Source organism: Sinocyclocheilus rhinocerous, unplaced genomic scaffold (assembly GCF_001515625.1).
Source record: "Sinocyclocheilus rhinocerous isolate Xijiao unplaced genomic scaffold, SAMN03320098_v1.1 scaffold2145, whole genome shotgun sequence".
NCBI lineage: Eukaryota > Metazoa > Chordata > Actinopteri > Cypriniformes > Cyprinidae > Sinocyclocheilus > Sinocyclocheilus rhinocerous.
This window is the reverse complement of record NW_015670983.1, coordinates 887,373-906,119: the sequence shown is the minus strand read 5'-3', so window position 1 is coordinate 906,119 and position 18,747 is coordinate 887,373. Positions and strand designations below refer to the sequence as shown.

Sequence of the window (18,747 nt, the reverse complement as noted above, 5' to 3'; positions counted from 1 at the left end):
CAATATGTATGTGTATATATATATATATATATATATATATATATATATATATAGTCCAATTAAATTCTCTGCTATCTAGAAAGTTGATGTCATTTATTTAATTCACCTATCAGTCCAGTGTGATTTTGACATAAGCTAAAGGCTATTGGATATTTGAAAAAAGGCGACCAGGCCTGTGACGTCCTGCTCCAACTTCATGTTTCTTTAACATGGGGTCTTTAATATCCGTCTGTGAGTTGGAGGTATACATGATGAAATGGCTCTAAAATATCAGCTTTCCACTTACAAGCAACAATCAATAAACTCTTTTGGTTTAAATCTGTCTGTGGAGCTTTCTGGAACACAGGATGTCAAGAGGGAGATCGGTTTCCTTTGCCGGCCAATCAGTATGTCCACAGAGGTTTTAGGCAAATAGCCAAATTTGAATGCAGGGGTTTCCAGCATTTACTGCCAATCAGCAGCTGAGCTGGGATGCTGTATGGAAATGCATCTCTGATGCTGATGTCTTTGTCTCTAGTGGAGTGTGTGTCTGGTTGCATTTCATTGCATCTCTGGAAACTTTTGAAATGCTGTGAACAGGTTTCTCTTGCATTATAAGCAAAGCTCAGTCACAAACTCTCTCAAAACGAATCCTAATTAAGAACTGATCACAATACTTTATAGTTCTGGAATAAAAGGATAAGAATTAGGATGCAACCTTGTTTCTAAACTTGTCTGCCTTTTTTTTAAGTATCGTTTACAAAGGACAAATCAAATTCTATAACTTCAGTGTCCATTCAAGCGCGTTTTTTTTCTCAAACTGTAACTTCAAGAAGAAATTAGTGAACTGAAGGCTCATAATGCGAGGGACATCTGTGTTTGAATTCAAGATTATTGTGTGTGGATTAAAGGAATAATTCACCCAATAATGCAAATCATTTACTCCCCATCATGGCGACACCCATGTGACATTCTTTCTTCAGTGAAGCACTAAAGGAGATGTTTAGCAGAATGTTTAAACGGCTTTTTTGCATACTATGAAAGCAGACAGTGATCAGGACAAAAAAACTATATAGAAATAGGTCCATGTATCTGTGCACTATATTTAAGTTGTTATCTGTTGGCAGGTTTATATTCTTAGCTTGTGAGAACCAATGGCATCTGACGACTTTGTTGGTGTTCCACAGAATGAAAGTCATACAGGTTTAGAACAACTTGAGGGAGTGTAAATGATGATGAAGTTTCATTTTTGGGTGAATAATCCCTTTAAATTGGTGAATCTTGCACTACTGACCCAATCAGTACTCGCTGTGAAGCATCATGGATATACATGTTCATTTTACACCCTAAAGTGTTTCATTCATTCATTTATTTTATTTATAAAGCACTTTACAACTGCACCTGCAGACCAAAGTGCTGTACAATCAACATACAGCTACATACAATACATAAAACAACAAACAGTCCAAGTAAAAACACACAAACTAGCCCAACCCCTTGAAGGCTAATGACAAGTAATTTTTAACCGCAGCTTTAAAGGTGTTTATGGATGTAATCTCTCTAATCTCGGATGGCAGACTGCAACAGCAAAGGCCTGATCCCCTTTCAGCTTTAACTGAGTTCGTGGGATAGTAAAAAACAACTTATTAGTTGATCTTAAAGACCTAGATGACTGACGGAAAGTAATAAGTTCAGACACATAAGCAGGAGCCATTCCATGCGCTGCCTTAAACACATGCAACAGAACCTTATATTCTTCACTATATAATCTTCACCTCTTCCAGACATGTCAAAATTAAATGTAAACCACAATTCTCTCCAGGTTTCAAAGGGAGATACATTTGTGTATCATCAGCATACAAATGGTAAGACATGCCATATTTATTAAAAATCGAGCCCAGAGGCAGCATGTACAAGGAAAACAATACAGGGCCAATAACAGAACCCTGAGGAACCCCAGAACCCTTTTTATGCAACAAAGGGTTAAGAATATCTATTCTACAGCCTGTATCAAGATTTACATTTTTGTTTAGTGATTGTGTTTCACAGAGCTGAATTGTTCGATGTTGAAATGGCAAAATCCAAGAAACATCTGACGTTTGATTGTCTGCTGTCTAAATTGTTGATGTCGCATCATCCGAAAAGCCTATTTCATTTTGCATTTTCTCATATTTTAGGGCTGAAATGGATCTGCTGAGATATTGTCCTGCAGTTATATAAATGCTGGGCATGTTGGCAGGTGCTTTATGGCTGAATATGTGTCCAGACATGATCTCTGATGAGTCACTGGTTTTAATTCTTTGGTTTTCTTGCTTCTCCACTTGTTTGATTGCTCTCACAGGTATTTCCCGCCCCCGGTCAGACAGTGCTCCGCCCACACCTGTCAATCGGCTCAGTATGCCCCTGCCCCCAACGACGACCAACACTACACCCCCTCATAACCGCAGGCACCGCCCCACCGCTGTTGTCAAGACAACCAGCAAAGCCTCAACGGTATGACCATGAAAAACAGAAGCCCTACCCTCCATATTTCTTTCTTATTTATTATCCTGATTCACTCAGAAATTCGTGTCGACTTCTGAAAAACCAACAAATCCTCTCTAATTTACTCTCCACTCCATAGACTGGTCAGACCAAAGTGTCGCACCAGCCGTCATCCACTTCCCCGCTCTCCAGCCCAAACCAGACGAGCTCAGAGCCGCGGCCGCTACCGGCTCCGACCCGGCCGAAGGTCAACAGTGTGCTGAATCTGTTTGGCCAGTGGTTGTTTGACGCTGCGCTGGTCCACTGTAAACTCCACTCCGACCTGAGCAGAGACAGCAGCATGACCGGTAAGACTGCGATACGTGTTATAACCAATACTGCGGTCACCCAGTTTTCATTTGTTTTTCCTTTCTCTACTTATTTTACCTGTTGAGGGTGTTTTTATTTCCTTTTCTTTTATTAAATATTCCTACCTGCAAGATTGTACCACATTCAGGGTTCGTCTCCAATGGTGTGACACTAGCGTAGATGCTGTGAAACAATTATTCTGAGATCTTGCAAAAATAGTGAGGTTTAATATTATGGATTTTAATATTTGTACACCTGATTGGCCACACATAGAGAACTTAAATTGCATTTATAATTCAGTTTAATAACAGCAAATTGTATTCCTGTAGCTCAAACAGTAGAGCATGACGCAAACAATGCCAAGGTCATGGGTTCAATTCCCAATTAAAATGTATACCAGTTGCTTTGGATTTAAATGCATGAATGTAAATGAGATGTATGCAGAATTGCTTAAATTCAGTGAACACAGTATTTTATACAATATTTAGTCAAAATTCACAATTTTAAAAACTGAAAAACATGCTTTATCCATTGATACATTTATGAATGGATTTTGAAACTGGTGCAAACACTTGTATTAAAGCAATAGTTCACCCAAAAAATGAAAATTTGCTAAAAAAATGTTCTCACCCTCAGGCCATCCGAGATGTAGATGAGTTTGTACATCTGGGATGGCCTGAGGGTGAGTAAATTCTGAGCAAATTTTCATTTTTGCCTGAATTATTCCTTTAATTAGGTAGTTATCGGTATGTAAGGTATTATCGGTGAGGTAAATATCAGTCAATGAATTGAAATTGGTGTTTTGTACACGTATGTGAAGTAAAAGTAGATTTATGATGTGTTAACATTCAGCTTTCTAATATGTTTGTGTTGGGTTAGTTTCCACTCATGGCAGCTGGACAGTTTTTATGTTTTATCACACTGTTGAGAATGTGTGTCATTAATCTAGTCTTATTTTTCATGTAGTGAATTGATTGAAACCATCATGTGGAGTTGTTAATAGCATTGCGTACATCTTATCTTGCATTGTTTTCATTTTTGCATGATGGGTAACTGAAACTCTTTTTAATGGTCTCCCTGTGTCTTTAAAAGCACAAAAGCAGAACAAAACGTCTGAATAGTTTACTGAACTCTACTACTGCTGTTCTTTGATTTGTTTCCATTTTATCTCTGTTATCTTGCAGCAACATTTTTCCAAATTCTTCTTTCTTATAAATCTTGTAAGTAGGAACACAAGCTTTACCAGTTGCAGTTATTTGGTTCATTTCAGTTTGTTTACTTCCGTCTTTTTCGTTTCTTTCGTTGACACTGTCACTCGTCCATTGTTGCAGTACTTGTTTTCTTGGGGCAAGAGACTTGCGCATAAACTGCTTGAGTTAAAGGTCCGGGGAGTGTTTTGACTGCTGCCCAAATCTCATTGGCTCAGCTGCAACAAATATTCAGGATCCTGAAGTGGGCCGAGAATGTTTGTTGCGCTTGATCCTTCTCCTTGATTCAACTTACCCGCCATCATTAAAACCAGTTCCCATCTCCTGAAGGACCTCTACTAACTGATCTTCTCCAAAGAAACACACCAACCAGTCTTATTTTGAGTTTTTGCCCAGCCTTTATTTGACAACTTTTGTTTTATGTTAGCGTTTTCATTGGTTCTTTTTATGTTTTTGTATGGATATTCCTGCATGTCGTGGTTGTTGGTGCAATTTGTCTCAGCCATATCGTGCCTTATTGTCTTAATTTAGGATGCTGGACTATAGAAATTGGCCTTTAATCAACGTTTGTCTGACATGAAATCCAACTGAGATGCTCTGATAACAGGGAGACTGACCAGGAGATGTCGAATAGTGCGTTCTGTTCTGTCTCGAGCCGCTCGCACACAAACACGATTGAACATTATGGCTCTCCAATGCCATTTCGCGTGATCCGAACAAGAAGGCCGCTTCCTCCAAATAGATAGAAACGTGCTGCTGAAGCCAAAGTCCCATTAGATTAGCACTCGCTTCCTACTGCAAATGAAATTATGCGAAAGTCCTGTCAAACAAATGTAATAAATGTGGAAAGATAAATCTTCTAATGCTTGAATATTTATAGGTACAAATGGTGAATAGTATGTAATTACGGTTAAACATAGTGACTTTTTCACTGAGTATTTAAATCAGAAGTTTGGAATAATTACGTTTTTTAAATATTTTTAGGCAGCAAATCAGCATCTTAGAATGATTTCTGAAGATCACGTGACACTGAAGACTGGAGTAATGATGCTGAAAATTCAGCTTTGATCAGAGGAATAAATTACAGTTTAACAGATATTCACATAGAAAACAGCTGTTTGAAATTATAAAAATATTTCACATTTTTCACTGTATTTTTGATTAAAAAAAATTTATGCAGTATTGATGAGCATAGGAGACTTCTTTCAAAAACATTCAAAAATCCAAATTGTTCCAAACTTTTGCCATTTAATTGTCAGAATGTCCAACATTTTTATTTCTCTGAATGTCATATGCATTTTAAAGTTGAGTTGTCTCGATGCATCTACATATTTAGCCTGTGTAATAAAACGTCATGCATTTTATTCAGTAATTATTGCTATTGACCTAAAGATCAAGCTAAAACTGTTCAACAGCATGCTTTTGATGGCGTTACAGGTTTTGACCTATGTGAAGGGTAGTTTGATGTAATAATAATTATAATTATAATAATCATTATTATTACATTATTTTATTAAAGCTAATTAACTGTATTATTTTATATTATATTAGAAAAATATTATTAATAATAATTATTATTATTATTATTACATTGTTTTATAAAAGCTAATTAACTATAATAATATTTTGTTATATATTAAAAATGAAACATTCAGTTTTAAGCCATTCAAGCGGTATGTAGCACATTTTTTTAAAAGCAGTTTTACAGAAAATCGTGATGTTAATGTTTATAACATCTTAATATCTCTATCCCTTGCAGTCGCATTTATTAGATTAGAGCACATGATTGGGCGTTTTTTACTGCTCTGCCTGTCTGAAGATCTCTTTGTCGGTAATCCCTGTCATGGCCTCCTGCGAAAGCTTCACATGTAAAGCGTCACTGAGTGTTTGCGCTTGTGTCTCTCCTTCCCGTCTCTCTCAGCCCTAGTGTTTATAACATCTTAATATCTCTATCCCTTGCAGTTGCATTTATTAGATTAGAGCACATGATTGGGCGTTTTTTACTGCTCTGCCTGTCTGAAGATCTCTTTGTCGGTAATCCCTGTCATGGCCTCCTGCGAAAGCTTCGCATGTAAAGCGTCACTGAGTGTTTGCGCTTGTGTCTCTCCTTCCCGTCTCTCTCTCTCAGCCCTAGCGACTCAAGCTGGAGTTGAACTGAGACGTAAAGGCTCTCAGATGTCCACGGACACCATGGTGTCCAACCCCATGTTCGACGCCAATGAGTTTCCTGATAATTACGAGTCGGGTCGAGCCGAAGCGTGTGGGACGCTGTGTAGGATCTTCTGCAGTAAGAAGACTGGAGAGGAGATACTTGCAGTGTACCTGTCCAGGTAATCACTAGCTGTTCCCAACGAATCACCTCCACAGCCATTACACTACTAGTCACAAGTTTGTAATGGTCTTACTAATTAATGACAGAATTTTCATTTTTGGGTGAACTATCCCTTTAAGATTTTTTATGTTTCTGAAGTCTCTTATGCTCAACTATCCTGCATTTATTTGAAATAAATTAATTCAAAGAAATTAAGAATTATTTTTTTCAGCAAGTACGCATTAAATTAACCAAGAGGGACATTTATAATGTTGCAAAAGATTTCTATTTTTAAAAAATGCTATTCTTTTGAACTCTCTGTTTGTCAAAGAATCCAGAAAAATAAAATGTATCACAGTTTCCACACAAATATGAACTGTTTTCAACATTGATAATAATCAGAAATGTTTCTCTGTTCTGTATCTGATGGTTCTGTTAGGTTCTACATGGTCCTCATCCAGGGTCTTCAGATATCGGACTTCATTTGCAGGCCGGTTTTAGCCAGCATCATCCTCAACTCTTCGGCTCTGTTCTGCTCCGATCTCAAAGGGATCAATGTTGTGGTTCCTTACTTCATATCTGCTCTGGAGACCATCCTACCGGATCGGTGAGCGATGCTTTCTGATTTCTGAGAAATCGGATCCAAAATATGTCTACATTAGGGCTGGGTTTTGACACAAATTTCACGATTCGATTCTCATTCACAAGCTTGCGATTCGATTCAGTATCGATTATTTTGGATACATATCAGGTACAGTACATGCCAAATTTTCTCAAGGAAAAAAAATCTTTCAACTAATGCTGTAAAATATACACCAGAGTCAGTTGGTACTACATTACTATAATACTGAAGGTTAAAATTGACTTGATTTGTAGGCTAATATACAACCGCTAAAATTACACTTAATGAACTTTTTTAAAATAATAAACTTATAATTAGCTACATAATAATAGCCTACTTCTACTTCAGTTCGTTTTTTGAAATATAAACATTTAAATGGTGGCTGTCAAAAACTTGATGGATTTATTCAAACATAAATGACTAAACATTGAAGAACAGCAAAAATTATGAATATGTTATATGGTGCATATATTTAGCAAAATGCCCCTCTTTACAGTTTATTTTTCTATCTGACTGAGTTTATGGTCACCGAATGTGTTTTTCTGAGGTAAATGTGACGTTACGTGACATTGTTTACAAGCCACAGTCTTTGCGCGGCTGAAACACTGATTGAGCGATTACATGAGACAGGATACGGATTGTAAAGTTTTACTCTTTCTTTTAACTTACCTTCGGATGTTTAGTCATGTTTATTTTGTGCTGAAACTGGTATTAAAGTTGAGGAGATGATCAGCTCACGTGCGTCTCGCGCTGCCGCTTTTACTGAACTGAGGCGCGCCGTGCTACAGCGATCTGTCACTCCACATTAAACGCCTGGCCGTGCGTCACTCAGAAAACAACAGGCCAATCAGAAGAGAGGCTCATGAATATTAATTAGACAGGCCAAAATCGACCTGTTCTCAGCAGAGCTCCTGAGAGAGGAGCTGTAAAAATATATTGAGATGGTTTTTGGTACTTATACCGCAAATATATATTCTTAAGGACATCAAAACCTAAAATAAAACTCCAGAAAGGTGTACAATATGGGACCTTTAATATCCAGATATCTATATTTTTTACCCAGCCCTAGTCTACATGCTCTGTTTTTAATGCATGTTTCTTCTGCGCCAACAGAGAGTTGTCTAAGTTTAAGTCGTATGTGAACCCCACTGAGCTGAGAAGAGCTTCCATCCATATCCTGCTGTCCATGCTTCCTCTTCCTCACCACTTTGGCAACGTCAAATCAGAGGTGAAAGGCTTCAGATCTGGGTTTAGCATTTAATCATTCTCTCTGTAACTTAATTTTCTGGGATAAAAATACAAATTAAAATAGGCTGTGGTTTCTAATTGCATTTGCAGGTTCTGTTGGAGGGGAAATTCAGCAATGATGACAACTCCCTTCATGACAAGGCCGTCACCTTCCTCTCCCTGAAGCTGCGATTGGTCAATATTTTGATTGGCGCCCTGCAAACAGAGACAGACTCGATCAATACACAGATGATACTAGGTGCGGCTGCCTGATCAATAAGTCCATTTAGTGATAGTGAAATATTGTAAAACCTATAGTTCAGGCACTAAAATCTGATTGGATGAGCCTCGTTCAAACCCTTGATACCTGATATACACAAACTTGTGACTGAACTCGTATATAAATATTAATTAGCCATTAGTTAAGCTAATTAATTATTTTAATATTTTATAAAATAATAATAAAATATATTAACAATTTTAATATGTTATTATTGTAATATTTTATTATAATATTATTTAGAAATTATTATTATTTTATAAAAGCTATTTAACAATATTAATATTCTATATTCTTATATTAGAAAAATGCAGTTACTATTATTTTATAAAAGCTAATTAATTCTATTCATATTTTGTCATTACGTTAAAAAAAATATAATTATTATTATTATTATTATCAAATCATTTTATAAAAGCAGTTTGCCATAAAACCAATAAGGATGTGTGTATGTTAATATTCTATATTATAACATTAGAAAAATTGTATTATTATTATTGCATTATTTTATAAAAGCTGAGTAATTCATTTAATATTTTGTCATTACATTAGAAAAATGAAATAATAGTAATTATAATTATTGTTATTATTAATATTATTAAATTATTTTATAAAATCAATAAGGAAGTATGTAGGGATTTTACCCGCTTTGCATCATGCCAACCAAATCTCCTTAACTGTAATAAAATCAGTATTTTTTGAGTTATTGCTTTAGTTTGATTTATGCACATTTAATAATGATAAGTGTCAGTAATAACTGCATTTCTGTCTGTTTATAGCGGCAATGCTGAATATCGTCCAGGATTCGGCTAAATTGGAGTCTGTTGGTGCTCAAGCTGAAGTGGTACGAGTTATACTTTCTATTTATTTATGAGCTCTGTAATTTCAAAGAGAGAGCTTGAAATACATTTGAAGTGTCAGCGACATGAAATGTGATGAAGAGCAATCACAATTTACCAGTTAAAAATGGCATTGTGTCTGTGCTCTGTGTAGGGCAGTGTGGATGGAAGCCATTCTCTGGCTAAGAGCCACAGTCGTAATAACAGCGGCATCAGCAACGCTAGCGCAGGCAGCTCCGAGGCTACGACTCCAGACAGCGAGCGTCCCGCGCAGGCCCTGATGAGGGACTACGGTAAGCCCAGAGGGACACTGTGCACAACCGACCGATGCATTAGAGCCGTTTGAACTTTTAACAAAAGCATTGAGAAAAAAAAATGCTTTGCATAAATGTAAAAGCTCAATAAGATTTCACCCATTTAATTATTCCAACAATGCCAAGATTAATCAACTGTGTGACTCACAGATGCTAAGTGATCCTGTTTATTATATTTTGCGCTCACATTTACAATACCACCCAGAGTGTGGTGTAGTTTATTTTATTTGTGCCATCCCACAATATGATTTTTAAATTTTTGTGGTGCACAAGATATTTTGGAGAACATTCACGCTGCACTTTCCTTTCAGTGAAAGCATACGATACCATAATATCATAAAAGCACTTTAAACGTATCATAAAACTAGCCAATATGTAAACAATCCTCATTTTTTTGGTCTAGCCTTCTGGGCCTCTTCGATCAGAACTGACCGAAAAAATTTAAATTTTTAATTTTTAAATTTTTTTGCATCATCGGAATGGGATGACAATTGGTGCCTTTTGTCACGTTAGCTATGTGAACACACAAAAAAATCATGGACGTGGTTCGGAAATGTTAAAGGGTCGAAAATTTAAAAAGTAACACTTGGTACCTTTCGAAATGACTGTGAAAAAAATATCTCATAAAAATTATATAAATATTGCATAGTATCATAAAATCCCCTCATAATTTTAAATAATAATCCAAAAATATTATTGAACAAAAATATGTTACATCGATTTTCCTGAAAAAAGAAAAAAGTTATATTTCATTCGGCTTTGGTCACTTTAATGCTCATCAGTAAATCAGTGGAAAATAAATAGAAATCATGATTCTGTCTGAGCTATGCGTTTTAAAACGAACACTAACTAGTGTAAATGTAGCCTAACAGATGTGTAAACTGAAGACTATTTGAGCTTTATTAAAACTATTTTGCACTGATTTATTGTGTTGGTTACATTTTGTTCCTTTGTGCAGTGGCTCAGGAGATGAGTCTTTGAGTTTGTATAAATATCAACAAGCTGAAAAATAAAACCAATTTTTTTTTAGATAATGTAATCTTGTTAAAGTTGATTGGTATCGGAAAAAAGTATCGTTCAGGAACCGGTGTCAAGGTATCGGTATCGATATCGAAAATTTTTCAGCGATACCCAGCCCTAGTGAAAAATACAGTAAAAATTGTTTAATTTAAATTCAATGTTTTCTATATGAATTATTTTAAAATGTATTTTATTTCTGTGATCAAAGCTGTATTTTCAGCATCATTACTCCGGTCTTCAGTGTCACATGATCTTCAGAAATCATTCTAATATGCTGATTTGCTGCTCAAGAAACATTTCTGATTATTATCAGTGTCGAAAACAGTTACACTAATAAAAGTATGGAGTTTGGGGATTTTTTTTTTTTTCATCAAGGATGCATTAAATTGATTAAAAGTGACAGTAAAGACATTTATAATGTTACAAACGATTTCTATTTCAAATAAATGCCGTTCTTTTGAACTTTCTATTCCTGAAAAATAAAATGCATCAGTTTCCACAAAAATATTCTGCAGCACAACTGTTTTCAACACTGATAATAATCAGAAATGTTTCTTGAGCAGCAAATCAGCATATTAGAATGATTTCTGAAGATCATGTGACACTGAAGACTGGAGTAATGATGCTGAAAATACAGCTGCACATCACAGAAATAAATTACAGTTTAACAGATATTCACATAGAAAACAGTTATTTGAAATTGCAAAACTTTTTCAAAATTTTTACTGTTTTTACTCTATTTTTGATCAAACAAATGCAGCCCTTGCTGAGCACGAGACTTCTTTCAAAAATATATATATAATAAAAAATCATAATTATTCCACTTTTGGACCACTTTCCATAAAATGCATGTGTTTTTCTGTCCAGGTGAAGGTGAGCGTGGAGTCGTCGGATCGTAAGCGTGCCGTTAGCTCCGTGTGCAGTTATATCGTGTATCAGTGCAGTCGTCCCGCTCCTCTTCACTCCAGAGATCTGCACTCCATGATCGTCGCTGCTTTCCACTGCCTGTGCGTCTGGCTCACAGAGCACCCCGACATGCTCAATGAGAAGGTACGGCCCGTCTGACCTCAGCTTCAGCTGTTTTACAGTCTGGAAATGCTGAAACTTATCAGTGAAGCCAAAAAACAATGCTTGCGATTCAAATCAACTTTCCATTTATGTCTACTGCCAAATAGGCTTGCCGCGATAGACGGTGCTGACGGTGATACCATTGTTACTTATCCGTGTTGTCACACGTCGATTAACCGGTGGGAAAATTTCCTCACCGTCACAACCCTACTGCTAAATGGCATTTAGTTCAATGACAAATATAATCGAGCTCAGGCTGCTTAAACATTCGAGATGTATTGATGAAATCAAGAAACATTGTGATGATTTCACACCACTTTTGATTCGGATATTAAGCTTCCTAAATAGAGCAGCAGTAAGATTCACACACTCTGTTTTGAGGCCTCTAATTGAATCCTCTATAAAAGGGTGATAGATTTGGGAAGTTTGATTCAATTTCACTTCATCGCTTCAATGATTTGTTTACATTATATTCTAAAAAATTTGCATTTTACTGGTTTTAAATTTTTACATGTACTGTATGTAGGTACATATTGCTTTTTAGTACAGTATATATATATATACTGTATATACTACTGTTCACAAGTTTAGAGTCGATCAAATTCTTTAATGTTTTTGAAATAAGTCTCTTCTGCTCACCAAGGCTGCATTTATTTGATCATAAATATAGTAAAAATTGTGAAATATTATTACAATTTAAAATGACTGTTTTCTATGTGACTGCTAAATGGCATTTAGTTCAATGACAAATATAATCGAGCTCAGGCTGCTTAAACATTCGAGATGTATTGATGAAATCAAGAAACATTGTGATGATTTCACACCACTTTTGATTCGGATATTAAGCTTCCTAAATAGAGCAGCAGTAAGATTCACACACTCTGTTTTGAGGCCTCTAATTGAATCCTCTATAAAAGGTTGATAGATTTGGGAAGTTTGATTCAATTCCACTTCATCGCTTCAATGATTTGTTTACATTATATTCTAAAAAATGTGCATTTTACTGGTTTTAAATTTTTACATGTACTGTATGTAGGTACATATTGCTTTTTAGTACAGTATATATATATATACTGTATATACTACTGTTCACAAGTTTAGAGTCGATCAAATTCTTTAATGTTTTTGAAATAAGTCTCTTCTGCTCACCAAGGCTGCATTTATTTGATCATAAATATAGTAAAAATTGTGAAATATTATTACAATTTAAAATGACTGTTTTCTATGTGAATATATGTTATAATGTAATTTATTTCTGTGATCAAAGCTGAATTTTCAGTCTTCAGTGTCACATGATCCTTCAGAAATCATTCTAATATGCAGCTCAAGAAACATTTCAGATTATTATCAATGTTGGTGCTTAATATTTTTGTGATATTTGTGATATTTTCAGAAATAGAAAGTTCAAAAGAACAGCATTTATTTGAATTATTTAAATGTTTTGTAACATTATAAATGTCTTTACTGTCACTTCTGATCAATTTAATGCATCCTTGATGAATAAAAGTATTATTTTCTTTAAAAAAAAAAAGAAATCTTACTGACCCGAAACTTTTTAACAGTAGCATACTTTATATTGGTGCATATATATAAAACGAAATAATAATAATTTGTGGAAAACATGCCTTGAATGTTTTAACTAGATTTTTACCGTTTAGAGCAGTACTTGAAACAACACAATATGTTTAAATGAATAATTATGAAGATGTCTGAAGAAAATAGAGATTTTTGTTGTTGTTGTTGTTTTGGCCACTCGTCTGTTGTTTGATCTGTAAGGTTAAATGCGTTTCATTTTATGAGCTCAGTCTTGTTTTATTGTGTCTTTAAGGATTGTCTGATCGAGGTGTTGGAAATCGTCGAGCTCGGCATCTCGGGCAGCAAGTCCAAAACCGGCGAACAGGAAGTGAAGTACAAAGGTGATAAAGAGCACAACCCGGCGTCGATGAGGGTTAAAGACGCTGCCGAGGCCACATTATCATGGTGAGCGTCCTTCATAAACTGCCATTGACCTCTCTCTCCCCTGGTTTTCAAACCCGTCTTTGATTTGTGATGCTGTGTGTTCCAGTATAATGCAGGTGTTGGGTGCGTTCCCGTCTCCCAGCGGCCCCGCATCGCCCTGCAGTTTGCTGAATGAAGACACGCTGATCAAATACTCCCGACTCACCTCCACATCCCACAGCAACTTCAGATACTTCGTTCTGGATAACTCCGTCATTCTCGCCATGCTGGAGCAGCCGCTGGGAAACGAGCAGAGTGAGAACGACACACTTCACATGTCAATCCTCCGGTATATTTTCAACTCTGGTTGCTTATCATTGCGTTTGTGTCAGCAGACCCCAGTCCGTCAGTCACCATGTTAATCAGAGGCATGTCTGGTCGACACGCGTGGACAATGCAGCTCTTCCATCAGCCTCGAGGAGCAAGAGCCAATCAGAAGGTAAGACTCAATCTCAACCACCAATCAGAATGTAGAAGCGCTTTTAGTAGCCAATCAGAAGCAATTAAAATGGCCTGTGAGAGAATGTGGCTTCTCAGAATCAGTATTTGCAAAAAAGGCCTAATGTTGCCTAATTTGATGATGCTGAGTTCAAATTTTATTTTATTTTTTTCACAAAATAAGAATGAAGATTTATCAAAATACAAACCAAAAATTATTCAGACACCAGATATCTTTTTTTATATTTTTTTTACTAGTGGGTGCAGGTCACTATAGTTTATGTATGTAAGTGAGGATAGCAAAATAAAGTAAACTCTGATATATTATACCTAAAAATTCTTCATACAGTAGACTACCAGTAAAATTTATACAAAGTTGGGACCAAAAATTATTGAGACACTTTGACCTGACCACATCCGACGGCGCTGAGACACCACGTACACACACACACACACTCGCACACACTCACACTCGCGCGCGCACACAGTCGCACACACACACTCACTCGCACACACACACACACACTCATATTTTATTACAATTTTCTAAACTATAGCGAATAAACTGCGATAATGTGTGAAACGTTGAAGGTGTCTGAATACATTTTGGTTTGACTGTAACAAAGCAGTCAGCTGTCAAAAGTTTTGGTTTTAAAGACAAAATAAAGTATTTAAAATGCATCATTTAACTTGGAAAAATATGTTCAAATTCTCTAGTTTAATGCCAAAAAAAACTGTACATGAACACAAGTTTAGTAATAAATAAGCTTTTTCATAAAATCTGTAATTTTCTGTGGCTGTAAAACACCAACAGATGAAGCAGAAAACATCAGGCTCGTGTTTGTGTTTTCTTCTGTCACTGGCTGTAATTCTAATCTTGAAATCATAAGCATAAAATAATGTCATACATGTGAAAATGGTGCTACAAAAATGCTACAAAATGCATCATATTTAATGAGAAAGTGTGACATGCTCAAGAGCAAAACACAGTATTTTTGGGAATCAGCATCCAAAACTAGTATCCAATTAGTGTGATGAGCATAGTTATGATTATACTTCGTCTCTTTATGTCCCGCAGCAAGTGTTTGTTCCTGAAAGCCGACCAGATCCCAAAAACGATGTAGGGATTCGGTTTAACGTCAAGCACAGGCCGTTCCCAGAAGAAGTGGATAAGATTCCGTTCGTGAAAGCCGACCTGAGCATCCCGGATCTCCATGACATTGTAGATAAAGAGGTAAAAGGCCTCAGAGCATTGTGTTAGCTTTAGTATTACACACTTCTATGTGGATGTTATCTCAGTTTAATATCACGGTGATTGATGAAGCTTTTATCATGGTATGCAAAATGAAGTGCTGCCCTCTTAATAACAAGTTTAGTAACTTTCGTTTCTTATATAAGCGGCATTTATATACTTTAAAACAATGAAACAGCACACAATAAAATTTATAAAGTAAACAACGGTTTCAAACAGATTAAAGTGCAAATAAATGATGATAAATACATTTTCAAACATTACAAAGATACTTTTAATGGCATGTTTTAGTCCAGATTAAAATGTAAATATGTATCAAGTAAACAAATGTTCCTAACAGATTAAAGTGTAAAATAACACAAATATATGTAATTTCAAGTCATGTAATAGCTTGTTTGTAATCCCGTGATTAAACAGAAAATCACGACATATGTTGGACGTGATCCTAATGTTATGAAGAGGAGCGATTTTTCAAATAAATTGAAATACGTTCCTGCCATCGAGGCGGTGGATATAGGCTAAGCGACTAACTCTGACTGCAAACAAGCTATTAAGTGAATCCTGCATTTATATGAAGCATGCGGGATGTATGTCAATCCTGAAACTGTGCTGCTTGTACAGGGTATGAACAAAACTTTTATTCAAATTCGGAAGAATTTCCGAGGTCCACAAAATCCTGTGGGAAACACTGCACTGATGTAAACCAATTTTTGAAAATTAATAGCCTATCAAGCCTTTAAGTATAAAAAAAGTGACAGTATAATAATAACACGATTGCCTTGTTAGAATTGACTTTGTGTCATATTTGATGATGTTCGCATAATTGATTCAGTCATTTTCCTGTTTATTACTGTGAAGCTGCTTTGAAAACACACACACACACACACACACGCACACACACACAGACACACACACACACACACTCGCACACACACTCGCACACACATGCACACACACTCGCGCACACACACACACACACACTCGCATACACATACACACACTCGCACACTCACACTCGCACACACACACACAGACACACACACAGGTGAATTTGTTCTGACACAGTTTAACTCTGAGTTCTTGTCATATTTTATTACAATTTTCTAAACTATAGCGAATAAACTGCGATAATGTGTGAAACGTTGAAGGTGTCTGAATACATTTTGGTTTGACTGTAACAAAGCAGTCAGCTGTCAAAAGTTTTGGTTTTAAAGACAAAATAAAGTATTTAAAATGCATCATTTAACTTGGAAAAATATGTTCAAATTCTCTAGTTTAATGCCAAAAAAAACTGTACATGAACACAAGTTTAGTAATAAATAAGCTTTTTCATAAAATCTGTAATTTTCTGTGGCTGTAAAACACCAACAGATGAAGCAGAAAACATCAGGCTCGTGTTTGTGTTTTCTTCTGTCACTGGCTGTAATTCTAATCTTGAAATCATAAGCATAAAATAATGTCATACATGTGAAAATGGTGCTACAAAAATGCTACAAAATGCATCATATTTAATGAGAAAGTGTGACATGCTCAAGAGCAAAACACAGTATTTTTGGGAATCAGCATCCAAAACTAGTATCCAATTAGTGTGATGAGCGGAGTTATGATTATACTTCGTCTCTTTATGTCCCGCAGCAAGTGTTTGTTCCTGAAAGCCGACCAGATCCCAAAAACGATGTAGGGATTCGGTTTAACGTCAAGCACAGGCCGTTCCCAGAAGAAGTGGATAAGATTCCGTTCGTGAAAGCCGACCTGAGCATCCCGGATCTCCATGACATTGTAGATAAAGAGGTAAAAGGCCTCAGAGCATTGTGTTAGCTTTAGTATTACACACTTCTATGTGGATGTTATCTCAGTTTAATATCACGGTGATTGATGAAGCTTTTATCATGGTATGCAAAATGAAGTGCTGCCCTCTTAATAACAAGTTTAGTAACTTTCGTTTCTTATATAAGCGGCATTTATATACTTTAAAACAATGAAACAGCACACAATAAAATTTATAAAGTAAACAACGGTTTCAAACAGATTAAAGTGCAAATAAATGATGATAAATACATTTTCAAACATTACAAAGATACTTTTAATGGCATGTTTTAGTCCAGATTAAAATGTAAATATGTATCAAGTAAACAAATGTTCCTAACAGATTAAAGTGTAAAATAACACAAATATATGTAATTTCAAGTCATGTAATAGCTTGTTTGTAATCCCGTGATTAAACAGAAAATCACGACATATGTTGGACGTGATCCTAATGTTATGAAGAGGAGCGATTTTTCAACTAAATTGAAATACGTTCCTGCCATCGAGGCGGTGGATATAGGCTAAGCGACTAACTCTGACTGCAAACAAGCTATTAAGTGAATCCAGCATTTATAAGCATTTAAAAGCATTTATATGAGGCATGCGGGATGTATGTCAATCCTGAAACTGTGCTGCTTGTACAGGGTATGAACAAAACTTTTATTCAAATTCGGAAGAATTTCCGAGGTCCACAAAATCCTGTGGGAAACACTGCACTGATGTAAACCAATTTTTGAAAATTAATAGCCTATCAAGCCTTTAAGTATAAAAAAAGTGACAGTATAATAATAACACGATTGCCTTGTTAGAATTGACTTTGTGTCATATTTGATGATGTTCGCATAATTGATTCAGTCATTTTCCTGTTTATTACTGTGAAGCTGCTTTGAAACAGTCAGTGTTACATAAGCATTATAGAAATCAATGTGACGTGATTGACTTAAATGAACACCAGAGCAAATACAAAAATCTGAATGGCTGTTTAAAACATTTAAATATCGATTGACTTCCTTTCTTCTCCATGATAAGCGGTTACGAGTAACGACTGCATAGAAAGAAGCGTTCAAAAAATCTGTGCACCTCATGATTCATCTCGCTGCTCGTGAGCCGTGATGGGAAAGCAGATCGATTACGAGACGAAACTGGAGCATTGTACGGAGGACTTATGGAGGAACAAACCCTTCCCAGACCCGCTGACAGACTGTAAACCGCCAGCTCCCGCTCAAGAGTTCCAGACGGCCCGCCTCTTCCTCTCGCACTTCGGCTTCCTGTCACTAGAGGCGCTCAAGGTACGAGAACGGACCGTCACATGTTTGCTTTGAATGTCTCTCTAAGGGTGCTTTCACACCTGGCCTGTTGTTTCGGAACCTGGCGCGTTACCCCCCTTAGCTCGGTTCGTTTGGGCATATGTGAACACGGCAATCGCACTCGGATCCGCACCAAAACAATCGGTCCGAGATCGCCTGAACGAGGTGGTCTCGGCTCGATTGAAAACGAACTCTGGATCTCTGCAATCCGATCTAACGGACCAACGAACCAGGCTATATCACAAT

At 36.3% G+C, this 18,747-nt stretch overlaps 1 protein-coding gene across 1 annotated transcript in view; it reads left to right on the top strand.

Moving 5' to 3' along the window:
* The window catches only part of LOC107734607 (Ral GTPase activating protein non-catalytic subunit beta), a 38,680-nt gene that overhangs the window by 9,412 nt on the left and 10,521 nt on the right, over positions 1 to 18,747 (top strand). The window contains 14 exon segments of the mRNA XM_016546604.1: positions 2,321 to 2,472; positions 2,603 to 2,810; positions 6,148 to 6,349; positions 6,770 to 6,937; positions 8,066 to 8,180; positions 8,291 to 8,438; positions 9,239 to 9,303; positions 9,453 to 9,591; positions 11,393 to 11,682; positions 13,529 to 13,680; positions 13,766 to 13,953; positions 14,034 to 14,137; positions 15,215 to 15,377; positions 18,248 to 18,483. Coding sequence (XP_016402090.1) covers positions 2,321 to 2,472; positions 2,603 to 2,810; positions 6,148 to 6,349; positions 6,770 to 6,937; positions 8,066 to 8,180; positions 8,291 to 8,438; positions 9,239 to 9,303; positions 9,453 to 9,591; positions 11,393 to 11,682; positions 13,529 to 13,680; positions 13,766 to 13,953; positions 14,034 to 14,137; positions 15,215 to 15,377; positions 18,248 to 18,483 — 2,330 coding nt within the window.